The 18,063-nt window shown below is 47.6% G+C and overlaps 1 protein-coding gene across 1 annotated transcript; it reads right to left on the bottom strand.

Moving 5' to 3' along the window:
* Positions 1-9,440: 9,440 nt before the first annotated feature.
* On the bottom strand, positions 9,441-13,590 carry LOC116943464 (inhibin beta B chain-like). The gene is made up of 3 exons (XM_076067758.1): positions 13,107-13,590; positions 10,020-10,318; positions 9,441-9,818 (listed from the first exon to the last, which is right to left on the bottom strand). Exons 1-3 carry the CDS (start codon positions 13,588-13,590, stop codon positions 9,441-9,443), a joined length of 1,161 nt encoding a protein of 386 aa, XP_075923873.1.
* Between the last annotated feature and the right edge of the window lie 4,473 nt (positions 13,591-18,063).

Raw genomic sequence — 18,063 nt, 5'->3', positions numbered from 1 at the left:
GCTGATGATGAAATGCAATGCTGTAAACTCTGTATTGCGACTTTCGTGTGTCCCTGGATGGTACGAAAGGTGCAAATGAAATGTCATTAAAGACTCCACGATTGTAAACGATACTAATGAAATAAAATTGAAATAGAAAAAATATAAATTTAATTGATTAAACAAATTAACGTAATTGTAGCACTTACTTCAACGCCTACCTAAAGCCGAGCCTTCAGCAAATATGTTTAGAAAGAAGAAATACACATTTAATCAAATTTTAAGATAAAAAACAAATCCTTCTTAATGACTTGGAGAAGATCTGCAAAGAGGAGTGGGACAAAATCCCTCCTGAGATGTGTGCAAACCTGGTGGCCAACTACAAGAAACGTCTGACCTCTGTGATTGCCAACAAGGGTTTTGCCACCAAGTACGAAATCATGTTTTGGAAAGGGGTGAAATACTTATTTCCCTCATTAAAATGCAAATCAATTTATAACATTTTTGACATGCGTTTTTTCTGGATTTTGTTGTTATTCTGTCTCTCACTGTTCAAATATACCTACCATTAAAATTATAGACTGATAATTTCTTTGTCAGTGGGCAAACGTACAAAATCAGCAGGGGATCAAATACTTTTTTCCTTCACTGTAGTTGTCTGTCTGCCTCTATCGCTTGCCTCTTTTTCTCTCTCGCTCCTTGCCCGGTAGCCGAGTGATCTACAGCATCCATTGGGAGTTCATGGGGTGCATCTGGGTTTGCTTGAGAACAAACTTTGAAAGGAAGAACGTGAGACAGACTGTGGTTTATGAAGTGTGGCAACAATTCTAAGAAATATTTGCATGCAACCCCTTTTTTGATTAAATCCTCCGTTGTCTCGGAATTTCGTCTCAAGGTGATGGCAAAATGCCTACACCTTCACGTCGAGTTCTCCGTACACCGCCCCCAGTCGACCTTGCGTTCCAGAGAAAAACGCTGACGTTGCGTGAGCAATCTAACACGTGGGATCACACTTTGTTACCCGCGACCCACTCCCTCCGCCACGTCGCATTTGGGCCACTGAGCATGGTGAACCCTGTCGGTCAGCACGCACGTCGCGAGGCCAATTTGCAGTGAGTGGACAGTTCAATCCCTGCGGCACCCTGCATCGTCCGCAGGGAATTACCGGGGGGCACGGTCTGCCTTCGTAACCCCGAAAACACTGCAACGGTGCAACCCCGCAGTTGATGGCTCACACCGCTCCTTGGTTGAAGCACCTCAAACGATGACTGAGCTCTGGAGGATAATTTTGTCTACTCTTCCAAGCTGACCAAACGTGTCAGAAGAGGTGAGAGTACCCACGCTTTACCCCACCGCACGTGACCTGTGGATCGACGAACTCTGGTGCACCCACGATTCGGCTGGGGTAGACAGACGTTGTTTCAACTGCCACGCCGGGAAACAGAATCAAACCGACGACCGCTGGATTGCAAGTCATAGCGAGCCAACTATTTCATCACGGCACCTCCCCTATCAAAAGAAACATCGTACAGAATCATGAGTGGCCATACTCAGTTGTGAATGTACTGCACTGTGTGAAATCATGGCAAAACAAAACGTTGCTTTCCTGGCTTAAGAGTGTCATCTATAAAGGCAAGCAAAGAGGCTAATTGAGTCAATCGGAAAGTCAGTTTAACACCGCGTAGGCTTTCACGACCAATATTATCCATGATAGAGGTTTTTTTAGTTAAATTGCGTAAATATAAACGCGTCGTTAAACCCGCCACCATCCGACAGAGCCACTTACTAAGGTTTGTCACGTAAACAAAATATGCCAATTCGTTACTAGTTCAGCACACCAATGTGTTAGAGAGTAAACCCACAACATTTATAACTCGAGTACGAAGTTTCGCCGGTAATTATAACCAGCCTCATCAGGCGACAGCCAGAGTTGTGGTGACAGCCAGAGTTGTGGCTGTCACCTGATGAGGCTGGTTATAATTACTAGAATTGTAAATGTTGTGGGTTTACTCTCCAACACACCGGTGTGCTGAACTAGTAACAAATTCATGTTCTTGGTTCTTTCGGCAAAGTCACGGCGATAGAAAAATACTAAAAAATAAAGTGAATACAAATAAAAATAATTTAATAAAAAATGAAAAAACACTAATGTAGACTGTAGCGTGGTTCTAATAGGAGTGTACTGGCAGTCTACAATGTAGACTGTAGCCTGGTTATTAAGTATAGTGAGTGTACTGGAAGACTATAATGTAGACTAGCAATGGTTAATAAAAATAAAAAATGTAAAATAAAAACAAAAACCATGACTTTTCGATCGCAACACAAGCAGTTATTGCTACAGTATTCAAATATGCTCAAAATTTCCCCCCCCCAATATATCGCTATAAAATAGATGTCTGTTTATGATTGTGGTTATGGTTGTACTTTACTAATCCCTAATCTCTGCCATTACATACAATGAAACAAGAAAAAGTAAAAAAGTAAAAACAGCAATGTAATACAATAACACTATTAGACATTATTGTAAAAAAAGAAGTCCATCCCATGTGTTAGTGAATTTTTTAAAGTATTATTTATGTAGGTAAAGGCAGGATTTTTTTTCGAATTTTAAATGTTTTTCTGGGGGGGTGACCCCCGGACCCCCTGGAAGATTTGGTCCCCCCCAATGCTGACTCCATGGCTACGGCCTTGGAGAGGAACCCAGAGAACAATGGAGGAAACCCTTGCAGCACGAAGAAGCGTCCAAGTAAGGACTTGAACTCAGGAGTTTCTTGCTATTGTAGTGTTCGATTCCACTCGGACAGCTTTTGTCTTTCTTCGAACACCGCTTTATTTACAACTCTCCGCATGTCCTCAATATTCCACAGTATCCTGGTCGCCACGGCTCGCTCGCCGTGCTTCACTCGACTCGCTCGCCACCTTTGTCTCTTCACTCCCCACTATTTCTGCGCTTACTCCACCGCTAACTTCTTCGTCTCCGCTCTCCGCTATCACCGTCGCTATGCTCTCTCCACTGCTAACTACTTCGTCTCTGTTCACCGCTATCACCGTCACTACGCTCTCTCCACTGCGAGCTACTTCGTCTCTGCTCTCCGCTATCACCGTCACTATGCTCTCTCCACTGCTAACTACTTCGTCTCTGCTCTCTGCTATCACCGTCGCTATGCTCTCTCCACTGCGAGCTACTTCGTCTCTGCTCTCCGCTATCACCGACGCTATGCTCTCTCCACTGCTAACTGTCTCTGCTCTCCGCTATCACCGACGCTATGCTCTCTCCACTGCTAACTGCTTCTCTTCTTCAGCTCCGCTATCGTTACGCTCTCTCTACTGCTAGCTGCTTCTCTTCTTCAGCTCCGCTATCGTTATGCTCTCTCTACTGCTAGCTGCTTCTCTTCTTCAGTTTCGCTCCACACTCTGTTTCCAAACTCTGTCCCCAACTCTGTCTCCAAACTCTCCTCCAAACGCCACATCTTGCCTCATCCAGCTCTCAACTCCAACTCTCCACTCTAATTCCCGACTCCCCAATTTATCCACGCTCTCATCACACCCCCATTAATCAACCCGTGTCCCAATGGCGCTTCGCGTGCCCTCTGCACCTGTTACCTCGCCAGACTTCAAGACGCCAATGCAGCCTTGACAACAACACCAACCAATCACAGCCGTCCTTGGCTCCCCCAGCTTATTTGCCCTAACATAACCTGTACTGTATTTGCCTCCGCTACTACAGGCTGACCGAACATGACCCGTACTGTCTTTGTTACCATGCAATCACACTGTTTGCACTACGCACCTTCCTACTCCACTACACTATGATGCTCTAGCGTTAGGATTGTGCCATCCTGCCCGCCCAATTAACAAATAAAAAAATATATTAGCCATTGCGAGGCTGACAGAACAATCTCATGTATACTGACAGGTGGAGCGGTGGATGATTTAAGAAACTTGAAAAATTGTTTCAACTTCCGCGATATCATGTTTTCCATAAATGTGAGCTTTGTACTTAAAATGAAAAAACACCACCGGCTTTGAAAAGTGAGCACCAAGATTTCACATTACGGTGTGTTTTATTGAAATACAACTTAACATAACTTACATGACAGCAACAACTAAAAGTACAGGTAAAAACATTACAGAGGAATGCAGTGCATATTCTCCATTACTCACTCCCTTTGGGTTGCTCTTTTTGTTTGCATAAAAAGGAAATTGCCGAATAAACATACGGATTTTTTTTCCGTCACCTTCAACTTTTTTGTCAAATCGTTTCGACCATGGAACCCGTCCATTAACTGTTGGCACAAAATCACCTGGGGAGTAAATTGCCCTGGCATGAGGCACCCCTTATCCTAGGCTCCCAATCAACAAACTCTCCTCAGCAGACTTTCTGGATGATGTCCTTGAAGGAAACTCTACACACCCAAGGGGTTTCCGTGCTGTCGTGGAAAACTTGCAATCAGTTACATGAGTACTGCACCTAACTTTCTCCACCGTTCAAGACTGCATTGAGCCCAGATGTTCTTCCTGGCACTAGGACCGTTTGTGTTTAACCTCTTCTTACACCCAAATTAAGTGCAAATATAAACCTTCTCAGCCACCCACACTCTCTATATGTTACTGAACAACATTTCTGTGGAGTGCTTTTTTGAACATTAGAAACGCAAACAAATGCATGACAAATATATCGCATTTCATATCTGTGGAAAAGTTGCATGAACATAACACAATTGTTCCGACGCTACAAACGTTTGAGTTCTAAAAAAAAGCTGTTATTTTTTAAAATGCAGTACAGTGCAGTGTGTGTTTATGTACAGTACTTGCTTGAATAATCAATTGTTGAACGCAAAACTCAACATTGAGGGTGGCCTGGTGGTGAATTCCTATCGGCTTTCCTCTGGTGGTGAATTCATATCGGCTGTACTCTAGTGGTGAATTCCTATAGATTTTCCTCTGGTGATGAATTCCTATCAGCTTTCCTCTGGTGGTGAATTCCTATCGGCTTTACTCTGGTGCAGTGTTCTTAACTCATTTTCAAAAGGGGGGCCACTGTCGCCGATAAGACATCAGTGTGAGGACCGCCACACATTTTAAAACATTGGGGTTTGACAGCATTAAAACCGCCACTACCCGGCACAGTCAATTAGTAAGGTTTGTCACGTAAACAAAACATACAAATTCGTTACTAGTTCAGCACAGTGTGTTGGAGAGTAAACCCACTACAACATTTACAATTCGAGTACCGTGACATTTCGCCGATAATTACAACCAGCATCATCAGGCGATAGCAACTAAATTTGTGGTAACGTTAAAGTGTTATTTTTTTTGTAAACATAAGTTACACCTTCACATACGCGTATGCACTGGCCATAGGACTGTGCTTACATCGTTATGGCTGATGTAATCATACATAACTGTAGATGATTTTGTGAGTTTACACAGGTTAAACTGTTTGTGGTTGTATGTGTCGGGGAGGCTGACCCCCGGCTCCTCGCTCACGTGGGATCCGCTGCTCCCCTCTTCTGTGTCCTGGGGAGGATTACTGCTCACCGACTCCCCCCTCTTCGCCGCGGCTCCTCGGGGCATGATTCGCGGCTGGCGCTTAGCCACCTGGGGTCAATTTACACAAATCTCTGCGCACACTCACTCACACCCACTCACTCGAAATCCGACGTCGCTCCTCTCCCGTGCCGCGCACCAATCGTGCACGCGGGACTGGGGGTCTGGGGTCAGAGGGCAGGGACGTCACTCGCACACGGGCAGCCGATTGGGGGGTTGTCTCGGAGATTTATTTAAAGGGCTGTATGAACAATCTCACGGGTACGCCGCCCATTCGCCTCACGAATACGCTTAACAAAAAGGCCGCACGAATAATCTCGCGTGTACGCCGCCCGTTTGCCTCACGCACACGTTAAGCACAAGGGGTATGAGTAATCTCACGTGCCCCTGTACGAGTCTGCCACCGCTCACCACACACACAGATGTTAACCGCGAACTACACGCATGGGCGAGCGCAAACACATGGGTAAATGCACACTCACGCACAAACACAGGGTACAATGACGCACACCACCATGCATCCGTTCCACCCTCGCAGAGACCACACGACAAGGTTTATTGATCACCAACAGTTTATTCCAAGCGAGTCCGAGGCTAAATTACCCGAGTCAGTTTGAGTCAGCAGGGCAGGTCTAACCTATCTCCCAATGGTCTAAGACCCAATCTGTCCTGCCTCTTTCGAATCACTCTCCTAGGAAAAGCTCACGAATGCCTCAATGTCTCACTCTCGGTTCGACTCGTACGGAGCTACTGAGTCGGATCCTCGCTGCACTTCGACTCGTCACACGAACGTTCAAGTGGCTGGGAAATCGACGGCCCCGAGTGCTGGCTTGAGTAGAACACGAACTACCTCTCCCTACCTTCTCTCCTCTTTTAATTGTCCTCTACATCAAAGATAAATCGGCGCTGATCCGCTGGCCTCCCGTCCAATCAGGTGGCTCGGATTTTCTGCCACTCTCCCCGGACCGGTGCTTTCTCAGACGTCCGCTTTTTACCTTCTAAACAAGCGCATCTGTCCTACCAATCAGAGGACCGGCCCTGTTTTTCCCACCGTTCGTGACTCCGTCCCCCCCCCCTACCTGCCTGCTGACCTGTGTATGTTGTGGGTGTTTTCTATCCACGGTGGCTCAGCAGCCCCGTCGTGACCATGTAATTACAACCCAAGTCACGGCGCCGCAGTGCAAGTTAGCCTCGGGGGAGATCGCCCAATTCCCTGATCGCAAGAAACCGTGAAGTTTGGTCCCATGAGAGGGCTTCTGGGTGAAAACCTGTCGGCCAGGTGACCTCCCCTCGGGGCTCTCTGTGGGGGTGTGTTTGTGTTCATGTGGGGGGTGGTGAGGGAAGAGCAGCATCGGCCCCGTCGCTCGGAGGTGGCGGCGTCGCGGCCACGGCGTCGGCCGGATGGCTTCGCTGCTGCAGCATCACAGTTGCAGGCACGGCTCCGACGGAGCAGCTTCGCTGCTGTGGCACCACAAGTGTATTATTTTGGGCCTCCCGTAGATCGACTCGAGTACCTGGTGCTATGTATGAACATTACCACAAGGGCGGCCAGGCGTGGTGCTGGCTACCCACCCCATTGTGTGCCGTGCCGCCTTCAAAGGTTCTCACTGAGAGCGCTTACTCCCAACAGTCTGATAAGGCTATAAGGGTGGGGGGGGGGGGTAAGTGCGTGAGTGTCTCATGAAGTGTGCAAAGCGCTATTTTTTTAGTTTCAAGTAGCATCGAAGCGTTACGAACCTACACAGATACAAACCAAACATAAGCAAAATCTCTTGACCCTATTATATAATTGTGCACAAAAGCGCAGAACTCAGCACTTACATCCACCTCTACAATCATCAGTGCCTACAGCTGTAGAGATGTGTCTATTCTGTAGAATAATAATTACACTGTCGTTACAATAATAATTCCACACATCAACCCACCCAAATATGTTTACTCTGCCCGGATTCACATTGGCCAATCTAAAGCAGTAACAACAGGCAGTTTCACCAGCATTGGTTCAAGCAAGCCTGACTGTTGATGAGACTGAAAATGGTCCAGAGTTGTTCTTGTGTTGAACCAATACTTCTGTTCTCCCAGGCCATGTGGCTGTTGGGATGTGTAAAAGTCTACTTTAGTTTTTATATGGAGGGACAGTTATGTAAAGGAAAACTACGTTGTTCCTTATTGTCTCCACAATAACGTTCATGGTTATTTGATGTTACAGCGGTAACCCTGTAACAGTTTGAAAACTCTGCTCCAATTAAATTTCAATTGTGCTATCGGCGTCAGGTCACGAGACGATGTATCTGCTTGGAACTCTGGCAGAGTGCATCGCCCCGTGTCGGAGAACAGCCCATGGAAGAAGGCGTCAATGAACGACATCCTCACACCAAGGAAAACGTACTTCCACATGACAGTCAAGCCGATGTGTTTCATTATCAAAGATGAAATTTGGCCAAATTAAGTGAAAAACCAAATGTATTATGGTGGGTGGGGGGTCTTTTTTGTGTAGTCATTGGTGACTGGGCTGACACCGCCTATGCATTGCACTTGAGAACCCAATTTAATGAAGCGTGGTTATGAACGAAAATATAACCCAGCACCTCTGGTGCCAGCGAAGTGTTCGGAACCGTGGGCCAACGCGAGGAAGACTGCACTCGAAGGGAGATGCAACCGACAAAGCACAAGTCTTGCCGTGTACATCCATAGCCAGGCCGTGTGTGGTAGGCTGTGTATGTATGTTGAAGTTCATTCGCACCGTACAGAGTCAACCGTGCTATAATGGGAGGTGTGGGGGAAGAACAAAAAAACTAAACACAAAAAGCACTTCGAAAGCAATGAGTTTTCAATTTAGATTTCAAAGTGCATCGCTCCAGTGGCTTCCTAATATTGAAAGGAAAGCGTTACGGATGGCCACAGAAGCGCATCTGAAAGCGCACGATGCAGTGACCGTCTTTATTCAATGCTTAGCCCAAAGCCGCTGCTGCGAAGATGACCGGAGTTTGCTTGATGGTTTATGCTCCTTGTGGTTAATGTGGAAAGCACTTTGTGTGTAACGAGAGCGACCTTGTGCGTAGTTCGGCCATGTGTCCGAGGCTGTGTGACATCGCTGCGGCACCCCTGCCATCATCCCACGTGCATAGCTGGTCAAGAGTGACGGAGCAACGCGTTTAGGTCCTGATGAGATTACCGGAAGGGCTATAAAGCTGATATTTGGCACAAATATAGTTGAGTCTATGCTCATGGCGAGACACGTCAGAAAGCCACACAATTTGATTTTAGATCCTTAATAAAAAAAAATCGACTAGTTTTAGTTATATTTCATTCATCTTTTTAGTTTCTCACTTTTTTACCTAGGCATATAAAAGTGTGAAGGATTTGTATCGTTCTAAATAAAAAATGACTAAAGATTTTTTAATCCCCCAAAAACTGTACATGTTTTACCTCCGCAATAATTGAGCATTAACATTTCAATTGTTTGTTTTTGAGCCAAGATCCAAAACGTGTTGCATTATTTCGTTTTGTGACATCAAAAGCCAAAAATAAATATTTTGGGCTCCCATATTTTCGTCACTTTTTCTCTTCTGAACCTAGCCCGAGAGACATTTGTATCTGGGGTGTTTTGGAGGGTGCCGAATGGATCTCTACCTATAAATATAAAAATACATACGAAAACGGTTTAATGAGCGACTTGAGATTGGTGGGAGAGAAGTGGGTCCTTTGAAAATCCGTAAATGTTCCCTATCACTATAGCTGGGCATCTGCAAATCTGATCACCCTGTATTTGAGAAATTACTTTAAATTATTACGATTCTTTTTCCTCCCGAACAAAGCTTTACACGTATGTCGCCGTGCCGCTGCTCGACGCCGCATTCCGCCAAGTCCACAACAACCTCTCGTCGCGCCGTGAGGTTGTTTTTATCCTCTCAGATGCAGCCGCACTCCTCCGCCACCATGTCTGGCACGTCCTTCTTCTGGATGTTGTTCTTATCGTCGTAGTAGAGCATGGACACCGAGCTGAAGCGGACGGGAACGCAGCAGGTGGTCTTAGCGGCCACGGGCCCCAGGCCGCGCAGGTTGTACTGGTTGATGATCACGCTGCGCAGGGAGGAGGCCGAGCTGGTGCCGTTCAGGACCTGCGCCCCCCTGCACTCGCCCTGGCAGTAGTTGCTCTGGAAACCCGCCGGCTGGATGATCCAGTCGCCCCAGTTTATCTTCCGGAACTCCACGTAGAAGCGCTGGAGGCAGCACAGGCTGGACGAGCCGTCGCACTCCACGCTCCTCCTGCGCGTGCGGCTCCCGCCCTGGGATGACGCCATGCGCAGCAGGAGGAAGGGCCACCCGTGCGGTCCGAATTCCGCCAAGTCCACGTTCTTCTCGCCGCCGCCACCACCGCCACCGCCGCTATCAACAGCAGCAGCGGCGGAGGCGACGGCGGCAGCCTCCCCTTGACCTTTTGCGGCCCGACCCGACAGCGCAATGCACCCGTCGCACTCGACGCTCACAGCGAGCGCCCCGTCCGCCCTCTGCAGGGTGGCACGCACGGCGTCGAGCAGCGGCACGGCGACCCACGCGTCCTTGGCGGTGACCAGGACGCGCCGCTGCACCTCGACGGCGGGGGCGCCGGCCGAGCGGACCCTGACACGCAGCAGGGCGGCCGCCGCCGTGCCGTCGGGAAGCCGCGGGCCCCCTTCCGCGGCGTGCACGTGGAGCCACAGCTCGGCGCTGCGCAACCACGCGACGCGCAGCTGCTGCTCGGCGGGGAAATCCAGGCGCAGTTGCAGCGCGCCCGAGTGCCAGCCATCTGCGCGAGTTGGGAGTGTTGGGGTTGAGGGGGGGAGAAGGGGTGTGGGGTAAGATAGCGGTTCGCGCGCCGCGTTATGAACCCGGCGACTCGCGTTCGAATCCCGCTCACTGTTAGGGGCGACACGGTGGCGAGGTGTTAACTCCCTCCACTTGGTATGCAGGAGGTCGTGAGTTCGATCCCGACCCTGACGCCTGCTGTATATTTGGGGTTTCCATGTTTTCCACCGTGGTCGTGTGATTTTTCTCCGGGTTTACGGTATTTGGCTGCGATATGTCTACATGATAAGCCACTTCGTTGAGCTATCATTTGTGGTCAAGTCGCTTTTGAAAAAAGCTACATAGCTCAGTGGACCTTACCTGGTAAAATAAAAAAAAATGTTTAGTTTGTATACAAAAAAACTCTTAGTAATACCAGTGACGATTATCTGAACCGGTTCTGGGCCTCCTCTAGGTCGACTCAGCCTCAAATAAGTACCTGGTGGGGTGTAAATATCGCCACTGGAGAGACAAAGGCGGACAGGCGTGGTGTTGGTCACCCACTCCCTCGTGTGCCGTGCCCGCCTTCATAGGTGTTACTCGCTAACAGCACCTGCCCTGTAAGTCTTTTGAGGCTATATGGGGGATCGTTGTCTTTGCACAGCGATGATGAACCGCAGCCGCCCCACCCCCGACGGGAGGCCAATTGAACCCACGTGCGCGGACACATTCGGGTATTATTTGTTATACCACTGGAGGGGAAATATGATACTGTAAACCGTGATGCTCCATCACATTATACTTGTAAATGTAGCAAAACCCCAAATTATTCTCTAACACTGCCTTAAAAGGAAGGTAATATATAATAGGCAACGTTTTGGGCAATGATAGAAATAGTTTCTTTTAATTTGGATATATATTTTAAAGTGATTTGTTTACCTTTCTTACACTTTGCACTCGTATCGTGTTTTTTGTATTGTTTGTTGTTGCAACATTCTGACCTGCCCCGACAGGACATCTGTAAAAAAAGCTTAATAGTTTATCGGATTCCTCTAGTATGAATAAATATTCTGATTCTCAATGGCCTTTCAGCACACATCTACACTGGTGTGCTATCAAGAAGGGCCATTACCCGAAACATAACCTGATATATACAAACCATTTTAATGTCACGGCGTTGGAAAAAGCTATGAGTTTTTATCAGAATTATAATAATGCAACTTGCTTATCCCGAAAAAGCCTCATTGAGTCTCACGATGCATTTTCAGAAGCCATTATCACAAGTGCTTCATATGTGGGGGAAACCGGAGCACACAGATAAAAACCACTCACCACGAGATGAGGACAGCGTTCTAAGTTCCGCATGACCGAGTTCGCTAAAGCCCCAACTCGCTGCACTGCCATCTACTTGATGCCCCAAAAAATATTGTTAAAGCTTTGGATTACGGCCATGCACCGCCATTGTTGCACAGACAGTGTAAAGAGACGCATTGCTCGACACCTCCTTTGAACACGTGGACGGCTTTGACTTTTTCATTTGACCCCGTGGTCCTGCGGTAGGAACGGGGGTTTGCTTTCCGCTGACGTACTCAGGCTGCTAACGCATTCACGCCTTCAGCCGAAAAATATTTTACGACTGCACTCGCACGAGCTGCATTGGCCCCACTGCCAGTAGCAGCGGTGTATTGGCCACACTGTGGCCCGTGCTGATGCCCCCTTTGCGCGCATCTGCGGGATCAGATCCAATTTTAGACCCACAACTGCCAGCAGGCTTTTTTCACCGAATGATTATGATGTGCTCCTTAGGTTTCTGTTTTCTAATTATTTTTTTACAATTATCGGAGGCTGCTTAATCACCCAGTTGCGATCTACACCAACAGCTCAAATTGGTCAGTGTTGTAAATGTGGTTCATTCGTGGCGAATTTCACTCACGATCAGTAGCTATCTATCAAATGGAATGAAGCAGTGCAAATTGGAAGGTGCTCCTATCGATGAATGGCATTGCAGCTCAGAGCTTTAAAAAAATATCCACACTTTGAATGAGTCCAGCCTGTGATGTTCCGGTTGAAACCACAGCAATCCTTTGAAGACCAAAATCTGGGTTTTCCCGCACGACACAGGAATGGATCAATGAGAGTGCGACTCTGTTTGGGGATTTTAGGGCGAATGGAAAACTTGACTGAGATTGCCAGGGTTGGGACTTTAAGGACCATTTGGGAATCAGGGTAACACCTCTCTCGTGGATACCAGGACTTTGTGGGACATCGCCGGCTGCCGTTCGTTGGAGAAAATTACATTTGCCATAAAAATGTGGAATTTACACAACAGGGATGCAAGCCACTTCATTACTCATTCGTGCAGGAAGATCCTTTGATTTTGACAAAAACACAAGTTCACAAACTGAAGTTGGAAGTGAATGTTTACATTCAACACTTATCATTAACGCTGCAATGACTGACACACTTCTTATTAAAGCACTCTTGCGGTATTGAATTGAAATGCGGTGCTCAGCGAAACGCGAAGCATGACTATCAAAGGTCGCCGCATGCCACATGCAGACAAGAACATTTACTTTTAGCGTGAAATCCGTCCATGCCTTCTAACAAAGTGGTCACGCTCCTCATTGGGAGCCGCCACGGTCTATTTTCCCCCATCGACTTTTAGAATTGAGCTGCCATCCAATCGCTTGTTACTATGAACGCTCACCCGCAAGGCAGCAAACACCTCTTTCATGTGTGTTCTCATCGCAGCCTTTTGCCTGGTTGTGTTTCACGGGTTGTGTGGGTGCACGCTCGCGTAACTTACGCACCAAAGCTCGCAAAGCTTATGATCTCGGAGAAATCATGGCCGCGCTGAGTCTCTTCGGGGTCACCGTTGCCTCGCTTGCCCCTCTTCGTGTGGTGCAACTTGTCCACCGCAGCGAGCATCGCCAGCCGTGGAATGGGACGAATGGTGGTCGGCCTCTCGTGGAGTCCCAGTTTGTTGAGGATATGTCTTTTCACTGCCTCTACGAGCAGCGCCTCTCCCTGCTTCTCCTCCACGCGACGCAGAAAGGCCATGTCACAGGACGGGCAATCGTGCTTGTCAAGCTTTGATTTTGCGGTGACTCCGACTTCGGCCTTGGCCCAGGTACTGACCTTGGCCGCCAGGTCAGAGCGACCTTGTGTGGCCACTTGCGGGTCGAGAGGAGAGCCCACGGTGCACGCGGTAACCAGGAAAGCAAACGCAATGCCCGTGCGCGTGTGCATCTTGCGGCTTGCCACGATCCGCGCCTCGCACCTGGGGCCACGCATCTTCTTAAGCCGCGAGAACTCACCACAGGCGTAGGAGCAACTTCTATCCAGGTGTGCCACCGTCAGCGAGTAGCTAGTTCTGCAGAGTGAGCAGACAGCCGGTGCTGCGGTTAAATATATATGCCCTCACGCATGTAGAGCTGTCTCTTGCTGCAGAGTGGCAAAGGATAAATTATGTCAAATAGGCGAGAGCCAAATGTGTTTTTTCTGGCAGAGCAGTCCTCAAGTATGTGCCAGCATTGCGAAACACCATGGATGGCCTCCATGTCGCATCACAGGGAACGCTGATTTTGCGGTTGGTTCAACAGATGTGGAGGCTGGTGGAAATTAGGGTTATGTAGAATTGCTATTACACTGGCTGTATTGTACGTGCTCCATTTCTGGCCAAAAAAAAGGTATTGCTTGAAAGTAAGTTTCAGGACATTTTAAAAGTTGCACTTGTGCATAACTTGTAAGAGTGCACTCATGCGCATACAGTAAGGCAAAAAAGTATTTGATCCCCTGCTGATTTTGTACGTTTGCCCACTGACATATAAATGATCAGTCTATAATTTTAATGGTAGGTTTATTTGAACAGTGAGAGACAGAATAACAACAAGTAAATCCAGAAAAACGCATGTCAAAAATGTTATAAATTGATTTGCATTTTAATGAGGGAAATAAGTATTTGACCCCCTCTCAATCAGAAAGATTTCTGGCTCCCAGGTGTCTTTTATACAGGTAACGAGCTGACATTAGGAGCACACTCTTAAAGGGAGTGCTCCTAATCTCAGCTTGTTACTTGTATAAATGACACCTGTCCACAGAAGCAATCAATCAATCAGATTCCAAACTCTCCACCATGGCCAAGACCAAAGAGCTCTCCAAGGATGTCAGAGACAAAATTGTAGACCTACACAAGGCTGGAATGGGCTACAAGACCATTGCCAAGCAGCTTGGTGAGAAGGTGACAACAGTTGGTGCGATTATTCGCAAATGGAAGAAACACAAAAGAACTGTCAATCTCCCTCGGCCTGGGGCTCCATGCAAGATCTCACCTCGTGGAGTTGCAATGATCATGAGAACGGTGAGGAATCAGCCCAGAACTACTCGGGAGGATATTGTCAATGATCTCAAGGCAGCTGGGACCATAGTCACCAAGAAAACAATTGGTAACACACTACGCCGTGAAGGACTGAATTCCAGCAGCGCCCGCAAGGTCCCCCTGCTCAAGAAAGCACATATACATACCCGTCTGAAGTTTGCCAATGAACATCTGAATGATTCATAGGACAACTGGGTGAAAGTGTTGTGGTCAGATGAGACCAAAATGGAGCTCTTTGGCATCAACTCAACTCGCCATGTTTGGAGGAAGAGGAATGCTGCCTATGACCCCAAGAACACCATCCCCACCGTCAAACATGGAGGTGGAAACATTATGCTTTGGGGGTGTTTTTCTGCTAAGGGGACAGGACAACTTCACCGCATCAAAGGGACGATGGACGGGGCCATGTACCGTCATATCTTGGGTGAGAACCTCCTTCCCTCAGCCAAGGCATTGAAAATGGGTCGTGGATGGGTATTCCAGCATGACAATGACCCAAAACACACGGCCAAGGCAACAAAGGAGTGGCTCAAGAAGAAGCACATTAAGGTCCTGGAGTGGCCTAGCCAGTCGCCAGACCTTAATCCCATAGAAAATCTGTGGAGGGAGCTGAAGGTTCGAGTTGCCAAACGTTAGCCTCGAAACCTTAATTACTTGGAGAAGATCTGCAAGGAGGAGTGGGACAAAATCCCTCCTGAGATGTGTGCAAACCTGGTGGCCAACTACAAGAAACGTCTGACCTCTGTGATTGCCAACAAGGGTTTTGCCACCAAGTACTAAGTCATGTTTTGCAGAGGGGTCAAATACTTATTTCCCTCATTAAAATGCAAATCAATTTCTAACATTTTTGACATGCGTTTTTCTGGATTTTGTTGTTGTTATTCTGTCTCTCACTGTTCAAATAAACCTACCATTAAAATTATGAACTGATCATTTCTTTGTCAGTGGGCAAACGTACAAAATCAGCAGGGGATCAAATACTTTTTTCCCTCACTGTATACTCTGCAATTTAATTCGTATACATTGTTCCAATAACTGTTAGACGATCACCTGCATCAAAGGAGTCATAAAATATTACATACGCAGTCGTCTGGTAGAGATATGCACATGTCAGAAGTATTTTACGGAAAATCCAGGCTGAGGTTACAATGGTCTTAAATTATGGACATCTGTCTCCAGTTGTAAGTGTGCACCATGCATCCTAGAAATCGTGTTACTCTATTAAAGATGAAACAGCGAGGCGTTGGCTGCTCAATACATTTCCAAGTTTAAGCAACATTTCTTCCATACTTCTCAGGTGACTCTGGCCCTCTTGTAGGAATATTCACGTAAATCTTCGACGCGCAGCTGGTGGCCGATTAAAAAAAAATGTGGTTTGATTTAGAACATAGTTATTTGTATGAATTCACACTCTCCTAAAATCATCACAAGAACCGTGCTAAAGGAATTTGTCGCGGCCCATGCAAGCTGCCCCCCCCCCTCCTCCGCCCCCTCTCCCCCCCCCCCGAGTTTCGCCCCCCACTACCGGGAGGCTACACTGGGGCAAGACGGGGAGAGTGACAGGAGATGGAGAGCCCCAGGGTGAGTGAGGGGCAAGGCGTGATGCAGTGCAGAATGGCCCTGCGGTTGTCTCGAATTTAATGCTGAGAGGGTGGAACATAAGGCAGGCAACCTCAATCCACCCCCAGTGCGTGCTGCCAGTGCCTCGGGGCGACGCGGTGCATCCGAGGAGCGCGACCCTGGGCTGCGGGAGGGGCAAAAGAGGGGCGCACAAGAGTTGCGGCCTGATGCCATGTGGGAACCCTACCTCGCCTGAAAAAAGCACGCGAGGTGCCATCTTCTGCAGTTTTGGTGAAAAGACGATCCGGGCTATGAGGTCTGCTGAGCTCGGGGAGCAGATAAGTGATGGACAGGAGTGTGAGTCATAGAGCGCCTGCGATGGGCATATTCAAACCGTTGCTGTCAGTGTACAGGAAGTTCCAAAGCATTGAGACAGCTCTACTAAAGATCACTGATGACCTCTGCAAGATCATGGATGACCGGTCTGCCACAATGTTGGTTGGCCTCGATCTCTCAGCCGCCTTCAACACCATCGACCATGAAATGAGATACTCATCGGGTAGCTCAGGTCAAGGTTCAGTGTATAGAGTATGGCACTGGGGTGAATTGAGTGATATCTACATGGTCGATCACAGTTTGTCAAGCTGGGTGAAAAACAGTGATTGCCTATGCCGTAACTAGGGGTTCGTCCTCGTATCCTTTCTATTTTCAATATACGTCTCTCCAATCGCTGATGTCATCTCATCGCCTGACATCAAGTTCCATCAATATGCTGATGAAACATAATTGTACATCGCAGGGAAGTCAAGTTAGATATTAAGAGCCTCGGTAACCTTGAAGATTGCACGCAAGCGGTGCACGTGTGGTTTGCACAAAACAAAATGCTGCTCAATCCAAAAAAATCAGAGGTTCTGCTGGTTGGCACTCAGGCTGAGGCGAAACAATTATGGGAGGAACAGGCGTGGCGATCACAGACACCGGGATTCAGTTTTCTACTGATCAAAAGAGCCTCGGCACCATACTCGACCAAAATAAGTTGTTTGATCACCACGTGCAAAATATAGTCAGATACTGCAATTTTCATATCCGGGCTCTATGATACCATCGAGTCACGATGGCGTATGCCATAGTATCGACAAGGCTCGATTATTGCAAATCACTCCTCTACGGGATGTCTGGCAAAAAATTTCACAACCTGTGGCGTGTACAAAATTTTCTGCCACGTGTCGTGATGAGTATTGCAAGATCAGACCATGTCCATCTAGTGCTCACCGAGCTACATTAACTTCCCAGCCACAAATTTTATTTCAACGAAGTGGTTTATCATGTGAAAATGTATAGCAGCCAAATACTCTAAACGTGATTACAAGGGCTGATTAGAGTATTTGGAATATGGGGAGGACGTGTAAACTCCAAATATACGGGCGTCAGGGTTGGGATCGAACCCACGACCTGTATACCAGGTTAGGCAGTTAACAACTTGTAATGTAACACAGTCAACACGCACAATGCAAATGTTCACATTGCTGCGTGCATCAAGCCGCCCACTCATGAACGTTAGACAGACGCCTAGGTGGCAAAGCATTAACGTTAGAGTGACAGGCTGGGAAATCAGTGTCAGGGGCTAGCGCTGGGTGTGAGTGCGGTCTTGCGGGAAGACGAGTAGAGACGGGGGTTTTGTGTTGAGGTGAAATTAAAAATAAAGTGTACACACACGAAATGGAGAGCGACTTAGCATACTTTAGTACAATAACATGGGCAGAAATCATGTAGAATTAGTGAAACAAAGAGAGAGGGGTTGATAATTTCCAACCCAGGAATGCAACCCT

Source organism: Petromyzon marinus, chromosome 18, assembly GCF_048934315.1.
Source record: "Petromyzon marinus isolate PM22_M1 ecotype Great Lakes invasive population chromosome 18, UKy_Petmar_22M1.pri1.0, whole genome shotgun sequence".
NCBI classification, from domain to species: domain Eukaryota; kingdom Metazoa; phylum Chordata; class Hyperoartia; order Petromyzontiformes; family Petromyzontidae; genus Petromyzon; species Petromyzon marinus.
The sequence above is the reverse complement of the archived record's forward strand: the minus strand, read 5'-3'. Positions and strand labels throughout refer to the sequence as shown.